Source organism: Eretmochelys imbricata, chromosome 8 (assembly GCF_965152235.1).
Source record: "Eretmochelys imbricata isolate rEreImb1 chromosome 8, rEreImb1.hap1, whole genome shotgun sequence".
NCBI classification, from domain to species: Eukaryota; Metazoa; Chordata; order Testudines; family Cheloniidae; genus Eretmochelys; species Eretmochelys imbricata.
Window position 1 is genome coordinate 41043869 of NC_135579.1, and position 22837 is coordinate 41066705.

General features: G+C 45.3%; 1 protein-coding gene across 1 annotated transcript; it reads right to left on the reverse strand.

The window, feature by feature from the left end:
* Positions 1 to 15512: 15512 nt before the first annotated feature.
* Positions 15513 to 22659, reverse strand: LOC144269546 (plasma membrane calcium-transporting ATPase 1-like). Its single transcript, XM_077825332.1, has 3 exons — positions 22636 to 22659; positions 18744 to 18953; positions 15513 to 18290 (listed from the first exon to the last, which is right to left on the reverse strand). Exons 1-3 carry the CDS (start codon positions 22657 to 22659, stop codon positions 15513 to 15515), a joined length of 3012 nt encoding a protein of 1003 aa, XP_077681458.1.
* Positions 22660 to 22837: the final 178 nt, after the last annotated feature.

The following is a 22837-nucleotide window of genomic DNA, read 5'->3' on the forward strand; positions in this document are numbered from 1 at the left end:
AAGAAAGAAAAGGAGTACTTGTGGCACCTTAGAGACTAACCAATTTATTTGAGCATAAGCTCACGAAAGCTTATGCTCAAATAAATTGGTTAGTCTCTAAGGTGCCACAAGTACTCCTTTTCTTTTTGCGAATACAGACTAACACGGCTGTTACTCTGAAACTAGAGAGAAGAAAGGGAGACAGAAATTGGGAGACATATGGGAACCAATTCCATATATCATGATCAGAAGGCAAGGGGACTTGCCTGTCTATGCTGTAGAGCTGGAATCAGGAGGAGGGGAACAGATGATACACTGTAACCAAATTACACCATGCATGTTTCTACCTATCGGTGGAGTCAATCAACCAGCAAGCAGGAAGGTACAAATGGAGGGAGCCAAGCTGGGACTTGAGGGAAACTTCCCACTGGAGGCAGGGAAGGAACTTAGTGGGGGCTCTGTAGATAAACCAGGCTGCTATAGGGGAAAGAAAACCACTGGTGGGTAATGTACACAGGGGATACCTGGGACATGGGGGTTGGGCAGTGCAATGAAGGGGAGCCAGAGTTACACTGTACTGAGTCACAAGACCCAGACTCAGACCATTTTGACTCAGACCCTCAGTACTCTGACCTGGAAGAGCCTGACCAGACCATGGGGACTGCAGGAGGAAACCCACCAAACTGAGGAGAGTCTGAATAAACTTAATTGGACTGGAGAAGGGCAGACAGAGTGGGATCATATTGGAATGGTGCCCAGAGATAGTTTACCAGCACCTCGGTGCTCAACAAGACAGCGATGGGCACCTTTCCAGCTCGATTTGGAACAGTAGGCTGCCTGATGAAAGAGGAGCAGAGACCAGGGGTTTGGCCAGTGCTGCTGTGGAGTGACTTGCAACAGGAAGCTCTTGGAAACATTGAAAAAGGGGGTGGCATGTGATATTCAAGCTGAGAGATTTTTGACAAAGGAAAGGGACGAGGTCACCCTTTCAATAAGTGGGGGGAGGGTGTAAGCCCACAGTCCAGTGTGCTTCAACAGCAGCCCTGGGAACTACAAGTTGAGGACTACCAAGTGTGGTTTGTTGGGAGAACTTCCTGGTTCCTGCCAGGATGTACCCTCTTCCCCCCACCAGCAGGAGGTCTCAGCACTGACTGAGCTGGCAGCACGTAACAGGCAAATTGAAAGGAGGCTGCTGGACTGTAATCCTGTTCTATGTTCTTTACAGAATAAAGACTTGTTCCTGGAGGTTTTTCTGAGTGGGCGTCATAACCATACAGCTAAGGGTAGCCTAGAATTCCTCCTTACCTGTAAGGGGTTAAGAAGCTCAAATAACCTGGTTAGCACCTGACCAAAAGGACCAATGGGGAAAGAAGATACTTTCAAATCTTGAGGTGGGAGGGAGGCTTTGTTTTGCTGTGTTCTCTCGAGAAGCAGAGAGGCATCAGGTCAGAAAACTCCTTCTCCTATAAACCATCCTAAAAGTCACTCATATTACAAAGTGTAAGTAAAATCCAGGCAAGGCGTGTTAGATTATCTTTTGTTCTGCTTGTGAATTTTTCCTTTGCTGGAGGGAGGTTTATTCCTGTTTTTTGTAACTTTGAAACTAAGCCCAGAGGAAGTTCTGCTGTGTATCTGAATCTTTTGTTACCCTGTAAAGTTATTTTCTATCCTGATTTTACAGAGGTGATTTTTACCTTTTTTTAAATAAAATCCTTCTTTTAAGAACCTGAGTGATTTCTCTATTGTCCTAAGACCCAGGGGTTTGGGTCTGTGATCACTTTGTAACCAATTGGTTAGGATATTACTCTCAAGCTTCCCCAGGAAAGGGGGTGTAAGGGCTTGGAGAGATATTTTGGGGGAATAGGAACTCCAAGTGGTCCTTTCCCTGATTCTTTGTTAAATCACTTGCTGGTGGCAGCGTATGTCCAAGGGCAAAGAATTTGTGCCTTGGGGAAGTTTTAACCTAAGCTGGTAGAAATAAGCGGATCTTAAACATAAAAAAGAAGCTTACAAGAAGTGGAAGGTTGGACATATGACCAGGGAAGAGTATAAAAATATTGCTCGGGCATGTAGGAATGAAATCAGGAGGGCCAAATCGCACCTGGAGCTGCAGCTAGCGAGAGATGTCAAGAGTAACAAGAAGGGTTTTTTCAGGTATGTTGGCAAAAAGAAGAAAGCCAAGGAAAGTGTGGGCCCCTTACTGAATGAGGGAGGCAACCTAGTGACAGAGGATGTGGAAAAAGCTAATGTACTCAATGCTTTTTTTGCCTCTGTTTTCACTAACAAGGTCAGCTCCCAGACTGCTGCGCTGGGCATCACAAAATGGGGAAGAGATGGCCAGCCCTCTATGGAGATAGGGGTGGTTAGGGACTATTTAGAAAAGCTGGACGTGCACAAGTCCATGGGGCCGGACGAGTTGCATCCGAGAGTGCTGAAGGAATTGGCGGCTGTGATTGCAGAGCCATTGGCCGTTATCTTTGAAAACTCGTGGCGAACCGGGGAAGTCCCAGATGACTGGAAAAAGGCTAATGTAGTGCCAATCTTTAAAAAAGGGAAGAAGGAGGATCCTGGGAACTACAGGCCAGTCAGCCTCACCTCAGTCCCTGGAAAAATCATGGAGCAAGTCCTCAAAGAATCAATCTTGAAGCACTTGCATGAGAGGAAAGTGATCAGGAACAGCCAGCATGGATTCACCAAGGGAAGGTCATGCCTGACTAATCTAATCACCTTTTATGATGAGATTACTGGTTCTGTGGATGAAGGGAAAGCAGTGGATGTATTGTTTCTTGACTTTAGCAAAGCTTTTGACACGGTCTCCCACACTATTCTTGTCAGCAAGTTAAGGAAGTATGGGCTGGATGAATGCACTATAAGGTGGGTAGAAAGCTGGCTAGATTGTCGGGCTCAACGGGTAGTGATCAATGGCTCCATGTCTAGTTGGCAGCCGGTATCAAGTGGAGTGCCCCAAGGGTCGGTCCTGGGGCCGGTTTTGTTCAATATCTTCATAAATGATCTGGAGGATGGTGTGGATTGCACTCTCAGCAAATTTGCGGATGATACTAAACTGGGAGGAGTGGTAGATACACTGGAGGGGAGGGATAGGATACAGAAGGACCTAGACAAATTGGAGGATTGGGCCAAAAGAAATCTGATGAGGTTCAATAAGGATAAGTGCAGGGTCCTGCACTTAGGATGGAAGAATCCAATGCACCGCTACAGACTAGGGACCGAATGGCTAGGCAGCAGTTCTGCGGAAAAGGACCTAGGGGTGACAGTGGACGAGAAGCTGGATATGAGTCAGCAGTGTGCCCTTGTTGCCAAGAAGGCCAATGGCATTTTGGGATGTATAAGTAGGGGCATAGCCAGCAGATCGAGGGACGTGATCGTTCCCCTCTATTCGACATTGGTGAGGCCTCATCTGGAGTACTGTGTCCAGTTTTGGGCCCCACACTACAAGAAGGATGTGGATAAATTGGAGAGAGTCCAGCGAAGGGCAACAAAAATGATTAGGGGTCTAGAACACATGACTTATGAGGAGAGGCTGAGGGAGCTGGGATTGTTTAGCCTGCAGAAGAGAAGAATGAGGGGGGATTTGATAGCTGCTTTCAACTACCTGAAAGGGGGTTCCAAAGAGGATGGCTCTAGACTGTTCTCAATGGTAGCAGATGACAGAATGAGTAGTAATGGTCTCAAGTTGCAGTGGGGGAGGTTTAGATTGGATATTAGGAAAAACTTTTTCACTAAGAGGGGGGTGAAACACTGGAATGCGTTACCTAGGGAGGTGGTAGAATCTCCTTCCTTAGAGGTTTTTAAGGTCAGGCTTGACAAAGCCCTGGCTGGGATGATTTAACTGGGAATTGGTCCTGCTTCGAGCAGGGGGTTGGACTAGATGACCTTCAGGGGTCCCTTTCAACCCTGATATTCTATGATTCTAAGCTTAGGGGTTCTTTCATGTGGGTCCCCACATCTGTCATGCTGGTCCCCACATCTGGGGGGAGGGATAGCTCAGTGGTTTGAGTATTGGCCTGCTAAACCCAGAGTTGTGAGTTCAATCCTTGAGGGGGCCATTTAAGGATCTGGGGCAAAAATTGGGGATTGGTTCTGCTTTGAGCAGGGGGTTGGACTAGATGACCTCCTGAGGTCCTTTCCAACCCTATGATTCTATGATCTGTACCCTAGATTTCAGAGAGGGGAGGGAACCCTGACAGTGGGTCTGGTCTTGAGGTGAACACACACTAACACACAACACAGAGCACACAAAGGAGTCTCAGGCCCAGTTTACCAAAGTTGTGTAAAAAGTCACAAGGGAAGCTTCCCCTATCTTGAACAACCTCATACTAGGCCAGTGAACAGATGGGGCTACACTTCCAAAGTGCTTTAAAGCTCTCCCACCTTGGTGTCATCCATAGATTTTCTAAGCATACGCTCCACTCCAGCTGGGAGGAAGAATTTAATCAAAAATGGGAGTGGTAAGTGGGAATCATTTATGAACACCTTACGAGTTGCCCAAAGCCACAATTCCACAATTGAGGAAGACAGTTGACCTGGTCAAAAAAAACTGACCTGAGTTAGAGGTGAGGTAAAGGCAGCTATAAAAAATAATATATAACAAATGGGAAGTTGATAGTAATGTATATAAATCAGAAGTTAGGAAATGTAGAAAATTGATAAGGGAAACAAAAGGACACAAGGAAAAATCTATGAGAAGGAGTTTTTAAAAATATATTAGGAACAAAAAGAATCCTGACAACAGTACTCATCCATTACTACTTGGAAATGGTAGACTTATCAATAATGCAGAAGTGTTCAATAAATATTTCTGTTCTGTATTTGGGGAAAAGACAGATGATGTGGTCTCATAATATGGTGACAATAACGCTCTTTCAATTCCACTGTTCTCTCTAGAGGATGCTAAATGGAAGCTACTAAAGTTAGACATTTTTAAATCAACAGGTCCAGATAACTTACATCCAAGAGTTTTAAAAGAACTGTTTGGGAGCTCACTGGACCATTACTGCTGATTTTCAATAAGACTGGAAAAAAGTTAACATGGTGCCACTTTTATAAAAGAGTAAATGGGATGATCCAGCAAATTAGAGGCCTATCAGCCTCACATTGATCCCATGCAAAATAATCATACAATCATAGAATCATAGAATCATAGAGCAGGGGGTTGGACTAAATGACCTCCTGAGGTCCCTTCCAACCCTGATATTCTATGATTCTATGTCTTCCCAGTTTGACAGTGGGCAACTGATAACTACACTTTGGGTATGGTCTTTCAACAAGGTACACACTCACTTTATACAAATTTCATCTAGCCCATATCCCTAGTTTGCTTAAGAGAATGTCACATGGGACTGTGATCGTAAGTACCTAAGAAATCACTGATTTTTAGTTCTGTGATCAGTTCCCTTTAATCTGTCAAGATGAGGTCCGATATATAATTCCTCTGTGTTGGGTACAACACATTTTGAGTTCGGAAGTTATCATCAATAATATTTAGAAATGATGAGGACATTTTATTACTGGCAGGATGAGCTATCCAGTTTATATCACTCATATTTAAGCCCCCCATGATAATGCAGTTTTTTTCCCTATACATCATAGTTAGATGCTTAAGAAGCCATGCATCTGTTCCCTAGTGTGATATGATGATCTGTGGGAAACATTAACTTAGCATTAGCTGTTAGAAGGAAAGAGTTGTGAACTCCTGGTTCACTAACTTACAAGTGTTCAAGTGAGTCATTTTCACTTACCTTAATAATTTATGTGAATTCCCTCTCCCTGCCAAAGCCACACCTTTTAGGTTCAGTAATTAATTCAGGTCTAATTCAATTACTCCACAGAATAAAGTTATTAACTCTACCATTCTAATGTCTGTCTCCAAGTAACTACCAGTTTTTGTTTCCCACTCTTATGTACAGTTCTGCTGGACCGTGTTATTGAGTGCCATCAAGTGGGTCTTTGATCACAGACCTGGTTAAAGCAGATGGCTGTGATTAGAACTCTTCATCCAGGTTAAATGGAAGGAGCAATTAAATGCCCCTTCATGTAGTGAGAGCTGGAAATAGAAGCCTCCACCTAACATACTGAACTACATGGCAAAACCTGAAGAAGAACTAACCGAGGGACAATACAAGTGATTTCCCTGGGACTGGGGTCTGGTCTACACTACAGACCAATATCGGTATACCTATGTCGCTCTTGAGGTGTGAAAAATCCACACGCCTGAGCGACGTAATTATACTGAGCTAACACCCCTCCCCCACGCAGACAGTACTATGTCAGTGGGAGAGCTTCTCCCACCAACATAAACTACCGCCCCTTGGAGAGGTAGATTAACTATGCTACAGCAGGGCAGCTGCACCGATGCAGTGTTTCAAGTGTAGACTAGCCCTGGTTGAAAATGCAGAAGATAAAGAACTATTTGATAAGCTGTGTGAGAGAGAGCGATTGAAAGCCAGAAAAGGCCTCTGAGGCATAGGGCTGGGCCAGTGATGAGGATTTTGGGGTGCAGCAGGCAGGCTGCCCCAGGGCTGGGACCAGAGAGGAGGACTCGCCCCAGCCCTCTCCCCACTGGCAGCAGTGAGCTCTGGGGGAGAAGGAGGCCCCCTCCCTGGCCCCCCCCCAGACATGACACTTACCCAAGCCCTCCCAGGCTGCTGCTCAGGAGTCCAGCCAGGATAAGCCCCTCCCCCTCTGAGTCACCTGCTGGGGTGAGGCTTCCATGCACCTCCTCCCCTCCTCCCTCCGCAGGCGCAGCGGCCGCTTCAGTCTGCCCCCAGCACCTCTCCCTTGCAGCCAGCCCCAGCAGCGGCTGGCAAGGGAACACAGGGCAGAGCTGAAGGGGGCAGCCACCCGCTGCCTATGGCAGGCAGGGACACTCGGAGGGAGGCGCACAGGGGCAGCCCGGCCCCAAACATTGTGGAGCCAGGCCCCCCGGGCCCTGAATTTGTAGGAGCCCGGACACCACGGGCCCATACAACTCACCATCCCATGGGTAAGATCTGAAATATTCATTAACCTGGGAGGTTAATGTGTCTGATCCTTTGGGATTGGTAGAACTTTTTTATATGATTACTAAGATTTTCAGTAATCCTCATCGTATTTGACTTGGGTGTCTGGGTGGAGGCCTCAGGCTGGATTGCTTCAAGGGAACTGTGTTGTTGGCTTCTGGGTAACCACTGAGGTATTTTGTACTCGTTTGGTAAATCTAACTATTGGAATATCCACCAACTTTGGAGATTGCCTCCCCCATTCTTTGCAGTTCACCCTAAATGAGTGACCTCAGTGGCTCCCCTGGGACTGCAGTCACAAGGCCTGTGTACATTCCTTGTAAGTAAATAAATTCCTCCTCTGAAAGGAATCAATCTGGCAAGGTCCCGCCCCCCAGCTAACTACTCACGTCAAAGGGGCAACCGACCTTTCTGGGCATCCTAGTGATCTGCCACACTGTGTTTGGGAGATACACTGTCACCTCATTAGGTCTGGTTGTAATTATGAAACATTGCTGTGTCTCAACATGGTTGTCAATAATGCAGTTCGCTGATATGATGCTCTCCATGGTAAATGTGGACCAGGGCAAAGCACCTTCAGGCTCATCAGTGCCAACCATGTGTAGACCCAGAGAGTTGAGGGTACTCATATCCCAGCCACCAAATATGCCTGTCTACATTGTTTATGGGACAGAGGCTTTGTGAGTGTCCTGTGCTATCTGGTAGGCTGGTGCAGTCCCGGGAGTGCACACAGCCTGCTTTTGCAGGCTTCTTACTGGTACAGCTCTTAACTGAAACCATGACCATGTGGGAAGGCGCCTCAGGACCAGGCCACCTTTTCCTAACAGATCTTTGGGGTTTCTGATTCTGGGCTTCCTCGTTATTTCCCCTTTTCTTCCTCTGCCACGCTAGCTAGATGCTGTCCCATGTCTGCCTCCTCTGACAAGGGCATCCATGGTGATGCTGTGTCACATCCAACCCATCAGGCACATCCTCTGATCTTCTTGGTTGATCTCCTGCATAGGAGGCAGGTGTAGGGGGACCCCTAGGTTTGAGTTGAGGCTCCTGGGACAGCTGTACTGAGAAAACAGGACAGCCGGTAAGGGAGTACATCACTCATTTTAAGGAGAATATACAAGTTAGTCCAACAGAATCTTAAAAACCGTCAGGAAAGTCAGAAAGTTTCATCTGATCAGCCTACTGAAGAAAGATAATTTGATATTGGTGATTTGGTGTTAGTGCTGATCCCTGTGAGGAAAAACAAAATGCAAGCTTATTGGGAAGGACTTTCTGAGATGTTTGAAAGTGAATGGAATCACATATGATATAAGGAAGCCCAATGGCAGAAGAGCTGTGCAAACAATGTGTATCAATAGATTAAAAGCTTACCATGAAAGGGAGATGGCAGTAAATATGATTTATAGTGGCTGATGCCTTATCGAGACTGGGAGAGCCCTGACGTATATTCAGGAGCATCAGTGACACCCCTTCATACATCAGTTTTGTGTTGAGAGTGTGATGCTGGCAGACCAGGTGCCAGCTCATGTCAAAACCCCAAGCCAATTCACTTTTATATTAGTAAAGATCAAAGTGATTGTTAAACATAGAAGCGTGTATTTGGTATTTAAACTTCAGGAAAACTAGTGGATATTACTTGCGCTGTTTTCACTTATTTGTATCCCATTATAATGTAGTAGCAAATATTTACACTGGGTGTACTCCTGTAACTAAATAACCCATCACAGCAGAAAGAGGTCTTGGGGAATGCAAATGAAGTACTCTAACAGAAAAGTCCTAATTTCAAAGCAAGTGGTCATTGTGCGAGATGATTGCAGGTCAAAGAGTCAAAATGCACTCCACACTGTCCGTCATCAAAGGAAAAAACCCATGTGGGTGGTGACCCTGCAGCTTGTTTTCTGTGAGAAAAAGCTATAAATATGGATTCAAGGAAAGATCCTTCATCTCTGGACTGTTTGGACTCTTACAGGAAAGTGTACCACATGCAAAGTGGAGATCTTCAGGGACAATCTGGGAACCCTGAAAAGACTTCTGGGAAACTGGCAGTTTATTACATCACTGCCACCATTTGGAATTACAAACTGCAACTCACCTCTGCATATATTTTACCTGCTTTAACCTGTCAATAACTCTCACTTCCTTAGTTAATATATATAGCCCTACCAAATTTATGGTCCATTTTGTTCAATTTCACAGCCACAAGATTTAAAAAATTGTAAATTTCATGATTTCAGCTATTTAAATCTGAAATTTCACTGTGTTGTAATTGTAGGGGTCCTGACCTACGTTTCCTCTAAGCTGCATGGCCAGGTGGCCACCCAGCAAGCTATCAAGTGCCACACACTTCAGGTGTCCCTCTGCCCACTGCCGTGCTGCTCCTGCCCTCTGCCTTAGAGCTGTTCCAGGTAGCCTCCTGTTTGCTATGCAGAGCAGGGGGAAGAGGACGCTGATGTCAGGGTGTCCCCCTCCCACCACCCCTGTATCCCATCTCTGAAGAGTTGGGGGGAGGAGAAATGTGACAAGGCTCATGAATGGGACAGAGGGAGCTTGCTGGTGACTGCTGCTGCTGTGTCTGCTTTGAGTGCCAATCTACTTAAAAGGACAATGTGCAGCAGCAAATCATAGGGCGGAAAAGAAACAGTAGTGCCCAGGATTGTAGCTCCACCATTTGGGCTGCATTTTGCCATCATCTGCGCTTTAATTAAAACAATTCCTGAGTTTCTATCTTTTTCCATTGTGAATACAGAGTGGACATGATCGTTCCCCTCTATTCGACACTGGTGAGGCCTCATCTGGAGTACTGTGTCCAGTTTTGGGCCCCACTACAAGAAGGATGTGGAAAAATTGGAAAGAGTCCAGCGGAGGGCAACAAAAATCATTAGGGGGCTGGAACACATGAGTTATGAGGAGAGGCTGAGGGAACTGGGGATGTTTAGTCTACAGAAGAGAAGAATGAGGGGGGATTTGATAGCTGCTTTCAACTACCTGAAAGGAGCTTCCAAAGAGGGTGGCTCTAGACTGTTCTCAGAGTTAGCAGATGACAGAACAAGGAGTAATGGTCTCAAGTTGCAGTGGGGGAGATTTGGGTTGGATATTAGGAAAAACTTTTTCATTGGGCGGGTGGTGAAACACTGCAATTCGTTACCTAGGGAGGTGGTGGAATCTCCTTCCTTAGAAGTTTTTAAGGTCAGGCTTGACAAAGCCCTGGCTGGGATGATTTAGTTGGGGATCGGTCCTGCTTTGAGCAGGGGGTTGGACCAGATGACCTTCAACCCTGATATTCTATGATTCTATGATTCATAACACTGTAAATTGATGTGTAAACACTCGAGTGACAGTAACCTCCACAGACCTGCCTCTTGTGGTGAGAGAGGGCTGGGTCCTCTGTAGAATTTTAAAAGGGCCCCTTTCAGTGAGGAATGTGTTCTGGGAGATGTGTTCTCCCACCCTGGATCCATGTTACCCGGGACTGGGGCAATGGCCTGACTTCTCTATCAGCGCGCAGCTCAGTGTCGGAGCTGTCACTTAGCCAGGACTCCACACTTTGGGCATACGGATACTTTCTTTAAATTTTAGTCCAATCACTATAACTCAGCATGGGAAGAAGCCGCTCCACTTCTCCCAGAACTCAAGGGGATGCTGTATATACACACTTCCTCCTCAATATCATCCTCCTGTGCCTATGTGTACACACTGGGGCTTTAAGGAAAAGCACCATATAGCATAAGAGTTAGCAATACTGATTACCTGAAGGAAGTCCCAGGGCAGCTGCAGTCCACTGTGGAGTCCTGCCAGGCTGTGAAAATACTTAAAGGGGAAACACATGTCTCTGTCTCTCTCTCTCACACACACACACTGTGTCTCTGTCACACACACACAAACTGTCTTTCACACTCACCTCCCAGCACATAGTTGTATTATTGTGGTTGTTGTTACTTCTTGATACTTCCTGCAATGCACATATATCCTCTGAGATTTTATTCTTTCAAAGTACTGTTATTTGAGGTTTTTGACTGGTCTATGTATTTCATAATTTTTATTTCTCTCTTATTCTTAAATTTAATTCTTTGAGTACTGATTTATAAAATGCCTAACCTGTCCTGGCTGGAGTAATTATCCTCATGGTAACTTTTTTAAAATATAGTGTGACAAAGTTCCTCCTCTGCCTTGGTAGGTCCTGCACTTATTGGCGGATTTGCTCACTTCAGAGATTCACAGCAGCCCTCAGTTTGGTCACTTTTGCTCGTGGCTCAAACCTGCCATTCACTCAGCTAACCTCATCACTGACTAGCATGGGGAAAGGGAGGAGAACAATCCCCACAGTCTCTGCTGATCCAGCTAGTGGGTCGGGGGACAAGCCAGGGACCTTCCCCTCTGGTGGGACCCACAGTCCAGGTCAACTCCTCTTGTATCCAATAGGGAGTTGGGTGGATGGGGGGAACCCAGGCCCACCCTCTACTCCAGATTCCACCCCAGGGACCTGTGAATCACAGTGTTTCCTGTAACAGCTGTGTGACAGCTACAACTCCTTGGGCTACTTCCCCATGGCCTCCTCCCAACACCTTCTTTATCCTCACCGCAGGACCTTCCTCCTGATGTCTGATGACACTTGTACTTCTCAGTCCTCCAGCAGTACGCCTACTCACTCTCAGCTCCTTGCGAGCCTCTTGCTCCCAGTTCCTTGCATGCACCTCACTAACTGAAGTGAGGTCCTTTATAAACCAGGTGCCCTGATTATCCTGCCTGTTCTAACTGATTCCAGCAACTTCCTGATTGTTCCTTTACTCAGGGAAAAGGGACCTGCTTAATCTGGGGCTAATGTATCTACCTTCTAGCACTCTCCTGTAGCCCTCTGGCCTGACTCTGTCAAAGTATATTATATCTAGGTTTTTTGTTTCTACTGGTGGCACACATCCGCACATTACCTCGGTAATTTGTTGAACATAACAAAATTCATTCTGCACATGGATGGAAAAAATTAGAGGGGACATTGATCCTGACCCAAAAAGGAGTTGTTGGGGGGGGGGTCACAAGGTTATTGTAGATGAGGTTGCAGTACTGCTACCCTTACTTCTGCACTGCTGCAGGCAGCAGCATTGCCTTCGGAGCTGGGAAGCTGGAGAGCAGCAGCTGCTGGCCAGAAGCCCAGCTTTGAAGGAGGAGCTGCCGCCAGCAGCAGCACAAATGTAAGGATGGCATGGTATGGTATTGCCACCCTTACTTCTGCGCTGTTTCTTGCAGAGCTGGGCCCTCAGTCAGCAGCCCCACTCTTCAGCTGCCCAGTTCTGAAGGCAGCAGTGCAGAAGTAAGGGTGGCATGGTATAGTGTTGCCACCCTTACTTCTGTGCTGCTGCTGGCAGGGTGCTGCCTTCAGAGCTGGGCGCCCAGCCAACAGCCGCTGCTTTCCGCCCACCCAGCTCTGAAGGCAGTGAAGTAGTAAATGTGGCAATACCACAACCACCCTAAAATAACCTTGTGATCCCCCTGCAACTCCCTTTTGGGTCAGGACCCCCAATTTGAGAAATGCTGGTCTCCTCTGTGAAATCTGTATAGTGTAGGGTAAAAAGCACACAAAAGACCAGATTTCATGGGGGGAGACCAGATTCCACGGTCTGTGACACGTTTTTCTTTACTGTGAATTTGGTAGGGCCCTACTAATAAATGTTTAGTTAGTTTACTATAGAATTGGCTGCCAGGGTTGTCTTTGGCATAAGATCTAGATTACCAATTGATCTTGGGTAAGTGGCTGGTCTCTTGGGACTGGAAGTAACCTGATTTGGTGTATTTTTGGTATAAGTGACCTTTTATCACAAGGTCCAGTATGTCTGGGTGGCAAGATAGACTGGAGAGTCTGAGGGGACAGTCTGTGACTCCATGGTAAGACTGGTACAGTGATCCAGGAGTTCACATTTGTTACTGGATTGGTGAAATCTAATTATAGAACACACCACCAGCTTGAAGTGTCTGCCGTTTTTCTGACAGTCTGCCCGGAGGTAGGCACTCATAGTCATGAGCCACTCCAGACAGTGTGACAGTGTGCACTTCAGTACTGTCTGGTACTCACCCACTAGGAATCCATCATCTGCCTCCCTGCTTCCATCCAACACTGGGAGGTCTGAATTATTGAGGATAAAAAAACAGTGTGACAGTCACTGGGAATCCTTGCACAGACCCATTACGAAAGCCTGCACTGTTCAGCCTGTGGCGCCACAACCCAGCATTGAGAGGACATTGGAACCCCAACATGGTCAACAGCTGAGTGACTCTTTCAATGAGAAGCTGATGTGATCTGGTGCCCTTCTGACAAGGGCCTGAACGGACTCCCTGAGGCTGTGCAATGTCTGTAGTCTCCTCTCTGGTCTTTTGGAAGGCCCCGGATGGTAGTGACTGTGCTGAAGGCACAAAGAGCATGCGTCCCTTTTGTGGCTCTCTCTAAGTTCTCACTGAGCTCACTCTACAGTTGCAAGGTGAGTCTCTACCACTGCATGGCCTGTTCTTCTGGGAGGTCAAGGAAGACCCTGGCACACTCAGACATCCTATTAGCAGAGTAGAACTGTGTCTTCCTCTTCTTCCAGCTCTGGGCCAGTGCCAGCCTGGCTCTTCATTCTGTTTTATATAAAGAGGCAGAAGGATGGCTGGAAGCAGTATGACAGGTGTAGCACTGTGTATCATCCCCCAGCCTGACAAGGTTCATCCCATCAAAAAATGCACATCATCTCCTCCCTCTGGCCTCCCCCAGAGGTATGCCTAGTTTCCCTTCTGTCTCTCCTTCCTTGGCCAGAGCAACTTAATCTGTCACTCTGTCTGTCTTTCTGTCTCCAACACATACTATCATTGCAGTCAGCATATGGGTGTGTGCTGCAGCTATGAGAGGCAATGGGTGCCCTGGTCTACACTACAAACTTATATTGGTAAAACTACATTGCTCAGGGGTGTGGAAAATACTAACACCCAGTGTAGACAGTGGTATGTTGACAGGAGGGCTTCGCCCATCAACTTAGCTACTGCCTCTTGGGGAGATGAAGTACCTATGTTGATGTGAGAAGCTCTCCTGTCGGCGTAGGTAGCGTCTTCAGTAAGATCTGGTCTACACTACAGACCTATATTGGTATAACTATGTTGCTCAGGGGTGTGAAAAATCCACCCCCAAGTGATGTAATTATACTGAATTAATCCCCTTTGTACACAGCGCAACACCTCTGTGTCTTGGGGAGATGGATTAACTATTCTGATGGGAGAGCTCTCGCCCATCGGCTTAGAGTGTCTTTATTAACAGTGTTTTAAGTATAGACATTCCCTAAGTGCTACAGCGGCGCATAGACAAGCCCTTAGAGAAGCTGCATTTGCAGGGAGAGGTGGGAGCCTTTTGGGCTTTTGAAAATGTGAGATGAGCAGCCATTGCCTTAGCCATGGTATTGCCCCTCCCATTCATCCTCTTAAAGTGCACAGGACCCTTTGGAGCTGCTCCCCCAACTTTCTGCCATGTGCAGCCAAAGCAGCCAACCCACCCCTTTAGGCACTTTCCTGATGATTTCTCCCAGATGCTGGCCTCTATCTTGATCAAGTAATATGGGAGAAAAGAGCTTTTTACAAAATTATTTTATTTGATAATAAGAAATGTTCATACACTATGGGGAACAAAACAAAAACATGCCAACTACACCTATCATAACACTCCTCCTGGTACACACAACCCTCCTGCTGGAGGGAGGTTGTTAAACACTTAGATTTAAATGAACATACTCCCATTCCACAGATTGTCAAGGGCCTGATCCGACGCAGCTGAAGTCAGTGGCAAATATTCCATTGACTTAAATGAGAGCTGGATGGGGCTCCAGGATAGCAATGAGCTAATATAATGACAAAAATGACTAATGTACTGATCCATTTTGATTTAACACATTCTATGTTAGATTTAAAAAACATTTCAAGCAAGTTCCATTGTTTATCGATCTTCCACATTTAACAATATCCTATTGAATTTTGAACAAAACCAGTTATTCCAGACAGTTCTCAAGATTTAACAATATTAAACACTGTACTCAAATCCATTCATGCTGTGCAGTGAAGTCACTTCAAAACTCCAGTGATACCACTATGTTATGTGCCATAAACAGAGCAAAATTAAAAGAATCTATGAACTTTATAAAAAGATCTTTATCTTTTATAAAATAAACTAGTCACATTTTAACAGCTGACATCAGAAATTAGTTAATAGATTGGAGGCATGCTCACCCCTTTCCCTCAAAAAAGCCAAATGAAAGGCTCAAGATAAACATAAGCGCTGTTAATAAGCTCTTCAGTCCCATTTTTGAGTACAGCTAGGAGCAGCCTTTTTATGCTGAATCTCCATTCACACCAGTGTGCCTTTCTTTGCAGTTCAAGACAAAAAGAGTGTCTTGTTATCACCGTGTGTGAAAAACGCCATATATTTCTTAACGCAGTGAATGCGTTAACATTTAGCCCAGTATTATTTTTTGAGTGATGTTTCAATAATGGGAAGGTAGGACTTAAAATTCATTGCTTAGATTTTCTTAAGCTGCGAACTGAACTTTGTGTTTGTGGTTTTTCTAACTCCTCGTAAAAGGAAGTACGAAATGTATTCACTACTTGGCTCTGCGCTCGAATTCTGTTAATCCCCCTAAACCATAAGATCTGACCATGACATAATTCTCTTTCAACATGGTCAATCTCTCCTGCACCTTTAGCTAGTTCTGCCTCAAGGATTTCTTCCTTTGGCCGCCCACGACCAAGTTCTATCAAGAACTTCAAATAGCTATTTGGAATTGTTGTTATCAGCTGGCCCCACAGTAATGTTCCTATCCCTAGGAAAAGTGACCATAGCCACTGTTCTACTGTAAGCTCAGTACAACTAAAGGGCTTCCCACCAACCTCTACTATAACTAACTGTACAAGTAATGTACCACCAGTTATAGCACAAAAGATGGCATTACTGAATACTCCCTCAAAGACATTCCTTTCACCATGAACCTTTCGGGCATTGATTTCATTACAAAGCTGCATCAACACAAAAGTATTGAATACAATCGTGTAATGCTTGGAGGGTGGGGAATGCAGAGGAGCATTTCTTCCACTGTCAATATCGAAAAGCTTTTCACCAGTAAAAACAAGTGTAAAGATGACCACAAGCTGATAGAATGCCTGACCCAAAATGTTTTTCATCATTGTGTGGGAGATTAGGGGTTTATTCCTTCCATAAGGCTTCCGTAGCAAGAGAGACTCAGTTGGTTTTTCGGTAGCTAAAGCAAGAGAAGCAAATGTGTCCATAATGAGGTTCACCCACAGCATCTGCACAGTTTTCAGTGGTGAATCTTGTGTAATACATGCTCCCACAAATGCAACAATTACTGCTACTACATTGACAGTAAGCTGGAACTGCAAGAATTTGGAGATACTGTCATATACATTTCTGCCCCACATAACTGCTTTAACGATGCTTGTGAAGTTGTCATCTGTGAGAATAATATCCGATGCTTCTTTAGCTACATCTGTTCCAGCAATGCCCATAGCAAAACCAACATCTGCTTCCTTCAATGCTGGTGCATCATTAGTACCATCGCCAGTTACTGCCACAACTTGTCTCTGTTCTGAGATGGTGCTATCAATTATACCTTTTACCAATGTGTGTTTGTCAGTGGGAGAGGATCTTGCAAGCACCCTAAGTTTTGGCCAAATCTTGTCTAGGAGCTCTTGCTTAATCTCTCCTTTTTCATTACGAATTAGTCTGTTCAACTCTTTTCCCTCTAAGCAAAGGAAGGTCTCCCCAGGATGCAAAATACCACATTTCAAAGCAATTGTGCGTGCAGTATTAATGTTATCGCCAGTAACCATACGCACTGTGATGCCAGCATTCTGGCATTTTGTTATTGCATCAGGAACCTCAGGCCTCAATGGATCGTCAATGCCAACAACTGCAATACATGTAAGTTCCATGATAATATTGTTTTCATTGTCCCACTCTGGTTCAGGCTGCCCAGCTGGGAAATCTTTGAATGCTAGACATATGGTTCTGAGTCCATCAGAAGCCATAGGTTTGACCACATTTTTTACAATATCATCATTGTCCTTTGAGTTGAATGGTTTAGGTTTACCAGCAGCATTCAAGATTTTGTTGCATTTTTTAAGTACTATCTCAGAAGCACCCTTGGTGAACATTCGGTAACTACCATCAACATTTTTCAATACTGTACTCATTGATTTTCTATCAGAGTTGAAGGTGTATACTTTATACAACTTTTCTTCTGGTATTTGATTTCTTACAGCCTGATAATCCTGTTTTAAATCCAGAAGAAATCCCAGCAAGGCACAATCAGTTTTATTGCCAACCTGACGTGGCAAGCCACTTTCTTTTTCAGGAGGCAATATTTTGGAAGTATAAGCACAATTCACAGAAATACCTGTTAAAAGATAGTTCAGAGTAGTCTGAGGAATTGATTCACATGCAGGAATAATTTTATGATGCATTTCGCTGATGAAAGCCTGGACTACTGCCATTCTGTTCATGGTTAATGTTCCCGTTTTATCCGAGCAAATGGTTGTTGCATTGCCCATTGTTTCACAAGCATCCAAATGCCGCACTAGGTTATTATCTTTCATCATTTCCTTTACAGAGTAGGCAAGTGAAATAGTGACAGCAAGTGGGAGACCCTCTGGCACGGCCACCACCAAGACTGTAACTCCAATAATGAAGAACTTCACAAAATATTTTATATAAACTGGGGTGCACTGAGCAGTCCAGATATGCTCCTGAATCAAGAATGTTTTAATTAAAAAATAAACTATAAGGACAACCACTGTGATTGTAGACATTGCCAACCCTGCTTTGCCAATCTGAACTGCTAATCTGGTAAGTTTCCCTTGTAGGACTGATTTTTCTTTTTTTGGCAAATTTGATTGCCTGTTGACTGTCTCTTCTCCATTAGTGCTTTCTTCACTAGTTCCAGGCTGCATTTCTGTGGCTGCATAATCCTGAGCTTTTGCTTTGTTGCTGTTCTCAGGCGAGCCATCTTGTTCTTTCTTTTTTTTTTTCACTCTCTCCTTCCCTTGTTCTCCTCCCACTCCAAGCAAAGTGAGGATAATTCCCATCTGTGAGTTTACACCCACTGCAGTTATTACCATTCTTCCAGAGCCTTCCACCACATGGCTACCAGAAAGCAGCATGGGATCTCCACTCAAAGTTTTCTTAACATGATCAGATTCTCCTGTGAGTGAACTCTCATCTATTTTGAGGTCATTCCCTTGGAGAAGCACACCGTCAGCTGGTAGAAGGTCACCATATTTGATAGGCACAATATCCCCAACTACTATGTCAGTTATGGGTATTTGGATGACTTGACCATCTCTGATGACAGCAAACTTCTGTTCTTTTTCAATACGATGCTGCAACCTCCTAAATTGTTTCTCCTTACTCCAATCATTTAAAGCTGTTGCCAATACTACACAAGCTACGGACAAAAGAATTGCAGTTCCTTCAATCCAAGCCATCTCATTTTCACCCTCTTCAGTAGCAGAATGGTTGTCTATACACACTGTATTTTTTCCTCGTGACGGGGTATAAAAAGAAAGTGCTAGTGATACAGTGGCTGCAATTTCTAATGTAATTAATGTTACATCCTGTAATGCTTCCCATATCAGCTGAAGGAATGATTTAGGTTTTTGGCGGGGTATAAAGTTCTTCCCAAAAACTGCTTGCCTTCTGGCTATATCTAACGGGTCTCCCCTTATCCCTTCTTGGGGGGATGTTTTGAGCCGTGTGCAGATTCCAAAGACATCTCCATAACTTTCTTTTATTTTTTTCAGAGCATTCACAGATCGTAGCTCCATCAGGGCATGCAGCTCTGCCAGGGTCATCTCAAAATCTTCTGCTTCGTGGTGATCTTCCCTGGCCACTACTGTCATATCTGGTGCACGTGGGTTTCTAGACATGTTGTTGCCGTCCTATGACAACACAGAGACCTTTAAAGGGGAGAAGACTGAGTCCAAGAGTCACCCTACACATTTCCCTCAATTTGAATATTTATAGGAGAAACAAAGTCCTTTATCTGGAGATACAGAGAGTCACTGGAGCTGAGAAAAGACACAGATCTTACTGCTGCTGAAGTGCCTCTCCTCTGGGGAGATATCCTATTCCTGAGTAGTGAAGACAGTGAGTAAGGAGGCAACCACAGCCTGAGGTGAGTCCTTCAGGGCCAGGGCCCCTCTGTATCTGTCTACACTGCAGTGGGAAGTGAGCCTCTCAGCCTGGGTAGGCAGACGTGTGTTAGCCATGTGGATGTTGCAGTTTGGGCTGGAATGTTGGCTCTCAAGCAGGGGGGGCTGGATGGGCTCAAGACCCTGCACTCCAGCCCAAGCAGCAGTGTCCACACAGCTATTTTGAGTGTGCTAGCTCGAGCCCTGCTAGCACAAGTCTGTCTACTCAAGCTGGGAGACTTGCTCCCAACTACAGTGTAGACATATCTGCTGTGGCTCACTCATTCTCTCCACTCTGCAATCAAGATCAGCCTGCATGCTTCAGCCTCCACCACCACAATTCACATTCATTGATGCAAAGTGTCCTCATGGAGAGAGGTGGGGAGGGGGAAGTGGGATGATGCACCAGTAGGGAGGTCTGGGGTAGAGGAGGCATCACACGAGATGGGCGTTGGAGACATCACCAGGGGAAGAGGCCTGAGAAGGCATCACGCGGGACTCAGAGGATTTGGCTGCACTGCTCACACCAACTGCTTCCAACTTCTCTCAGCTTCCAACTCCTCAGGACACCAGTAGCTAGGCCAGCACCTTGCCCCAAGCTGCTCCTCCAGTTAGTTACAGGATAACAACAGGGCAGCATGTGCTCCAAATCACAGGCCTGCTCCCAACGTTCATATTGTTTGGGGAGGGGCTCCTTCCTTTAATTCTGGAGAGTAAATTTAAGGCAGTTTGTGCATGAGTTAGCATGTGCATGTGGGGGGGCATTCCAGTCTGGGGAGGGGAGAGGTAATATTTCCATACAAAAACTGGCTTTAAGAGACTATTAAGGTTAGGGAGGGACGCGTTCCCAGGCTAGGAGGAACTGTTGGCTCAGTGCGCTCTGAGTCCTTAACGTACAGTCAGGGCATTGCAAAGACAGCTCCCTAAGGGTGACTCCAGAGGTTACTCCTGAGGGAATTCAGCACCACTGTGCATGCAGAATTTGCACAGAAATTAAAGTTGTGCATGCAGAATTTCCTTTTTCCTCCTCACAGAAATGGGCTGCAGAGCTGCTAGCCACCACTGGGGGCCTCTGGACCCAGCAGAACCCAGCTCTGAAATAGAAGAGACTGCCAGGGGGAGAGATCTGGAGGGTTCCCAGCAAGTGCAGTTCTCAGCACGCCCTGAAGGAAAAGGGCAGCATGCAGGGAACTACACACAAGCCCAGGACCCAGCATCAGGTTGCTTTTCCCACTGGATCCCTGGGCTCTGCAGGGTAGGTAGGTAGGGGGTGTGGGTGTCTGGGCTGTGGGGGGCCCACAGCTGGGCTGGGGGAGGAGTGTTTGCACTGGGGAGGGGATGCCCCACGGCTGGGCTCTGGGAGGGGAGGGGGCAGAGAAACAGGAACTGGGTTGTCATAGGGATTTCTTTAACTCTCTACTCCTGAGGGAATTTTGTGCATCTGTATTTTTAAAGACATATTTGTTGACAGGTATTTTTAAATAAATTACCAAAATAATTTAATAATAATACCAAAATGTATATAGTGTTATTCTGACAAATAAAATAGACAGAATTTTAAAGTAGCATTCACAGAATTTTTTTTTTTTGCACAGAATTCTCCCAGGAGGAAGAGATGCTATGAGCACCCCAAAAGGGAGGCCCTGCCTCTCCTCTGCACTGGCTCATGGAGTAGGCCTGGTTTACCAGTGTGCTCAGGGAAGGACTGTGCCTCTCTGAAGAACTATTTGTCCCCAAACTCCCCTTGGGCAGTGTGGTTCTGTATCCATTCCTGCAGAGGTAAGTGGCTAAATAGCACCATTTGGCCCTGAAGGGACAGATCAGGCCATGAGCATTGATGGCATCATAGGAGAGGCATTTAGTTCTAACTAAGGTTTCAGAGTAACTAACTTATCCAAACAGAAGGGCACAGGAAGTCTGCCATGGTACCATTGCAAAAAGAAAAGGAGTACTTGTGGCACCTTAGAGACTAACCAATTTATTTGAGCATGAGCTTTCGTGAGCTACAGCTCACTTCATCGGATGCATACCGTGGAAACTGCAGTAGACATTATATACACACAGAGACCATGAAACAATACCCCCTCCCACCCCACTGTCCTACCGGTAGGACAGTGGGGTGGGAGGGGGTATTGTTTCATGGTCTCTGTGTGTATATAATGTCTACTGCAGTTTCCACGGTATGCATCCGATGAAGTGAGCTGTAGCTCACGAAAGCTCATGCTCAAATAAATTGGTTAGTCTCTAAGGTGCCACAAGTACTCCTTTTCTTTTTGCAAAGACAGACTAACACGGCTGTTACTCTGAAACCTGTCATGGTACCATTGTCAACCAAAATCAAGACATCATTTATTTTCTATGTGAAAATTAAATTAAATATAACCAACCTCACACTGAAGAAAAGGGAGAATCTAATTTGTCCTTCTCCAGGACCACAGGAATATTTCGAATCCTGGCTGTTTGCTGCTCTCTCCCCAGTGGGTGGTGACTGCTGCGGCTGCTGAGAATCAAGGTAAGTGTCACTTCTAAGTGCCTGTAAACTATTAAAGATGAAGGAAAGAGTGTTACTTATCAAGCAGCTGCTGCTCTCTGAATGCACCCTGTTTTCAGAGCCCCATTGTGTGGCTCACATGCACGGCCACAAAGCCCCAGAACCATTCAAAATAGTAAGAACCATTAGCATCAGGTAATTAACCATATGAATTAATTAAATGAATTAAAAATAATAATAGATCATCAAGGAACCCCAGGATCAGACTCCATAGCAATGATAGGAGAAGCAACAAATTAATCTGCCTCCCCAGACCCAAGGCCCTCAGCAATACCAAAATAAATAATCTTAGATCTCAGAAAATGACAGTGCTGGAGAAATACAGCTGCCACTGGAGGAGTGGATCGGCTAGGAGATTGGGTTCAGAATCAATGCTGAATTAGTTCTCTTGAACAGGTCCTCTAGTAAGGCTCTCCACAGACTTGTGGCCTTTACCAAGTGAATAGCTAGTTCCAAAGGAGTGATCAAACTTCCCTGCGATTCAAGGGCATCTATTCTTTCAGTAATCCCAGGATCTGAGAAGGCACAACTGAATCTATCTGTTGAATCTGTCCTGAGAATTATGGTGTCTCTTTTTCTCTCTCCTCTGCATTGAGAGGAATCCCAGCTCATGGATGCAAGACTTTCTTATCCAAGATGGATCTGTTTTCAAAATATTTATTTCAAGACTAACCTGATCTGTCTTGGATTCAAACCAATCCAAAGGCTTCTATTTCAGCCCATAAGATCTGATTTCCTTGGATTCTGGGGATCCCACTTAAGAGAATTTCTTGTAGAGCCAAAAAAATTTATCAGAAGGACATAAATCTGTGGCTTATTTCCCTTCTTTCTTGGGACAAAAATTCTGCATCAAGCAACTTTGGACAAGTTATTCCTTACCAAGGCATTGGAGATAATTACCATGACTACCAGTGAGCAACCTTTCTGAGGAGGAAAAAGACCACTTCTTAATCCCATTTTGTTAACCACTTTGTTGTAGGCTTAGCATTTTAAAATAAGTAAAAGAATGCCATGATTGTTTTTCTTCTGCATTGCAATTTGATGTTCCTATTCAAAATGTTCTATGTAAATTAATTCTGTT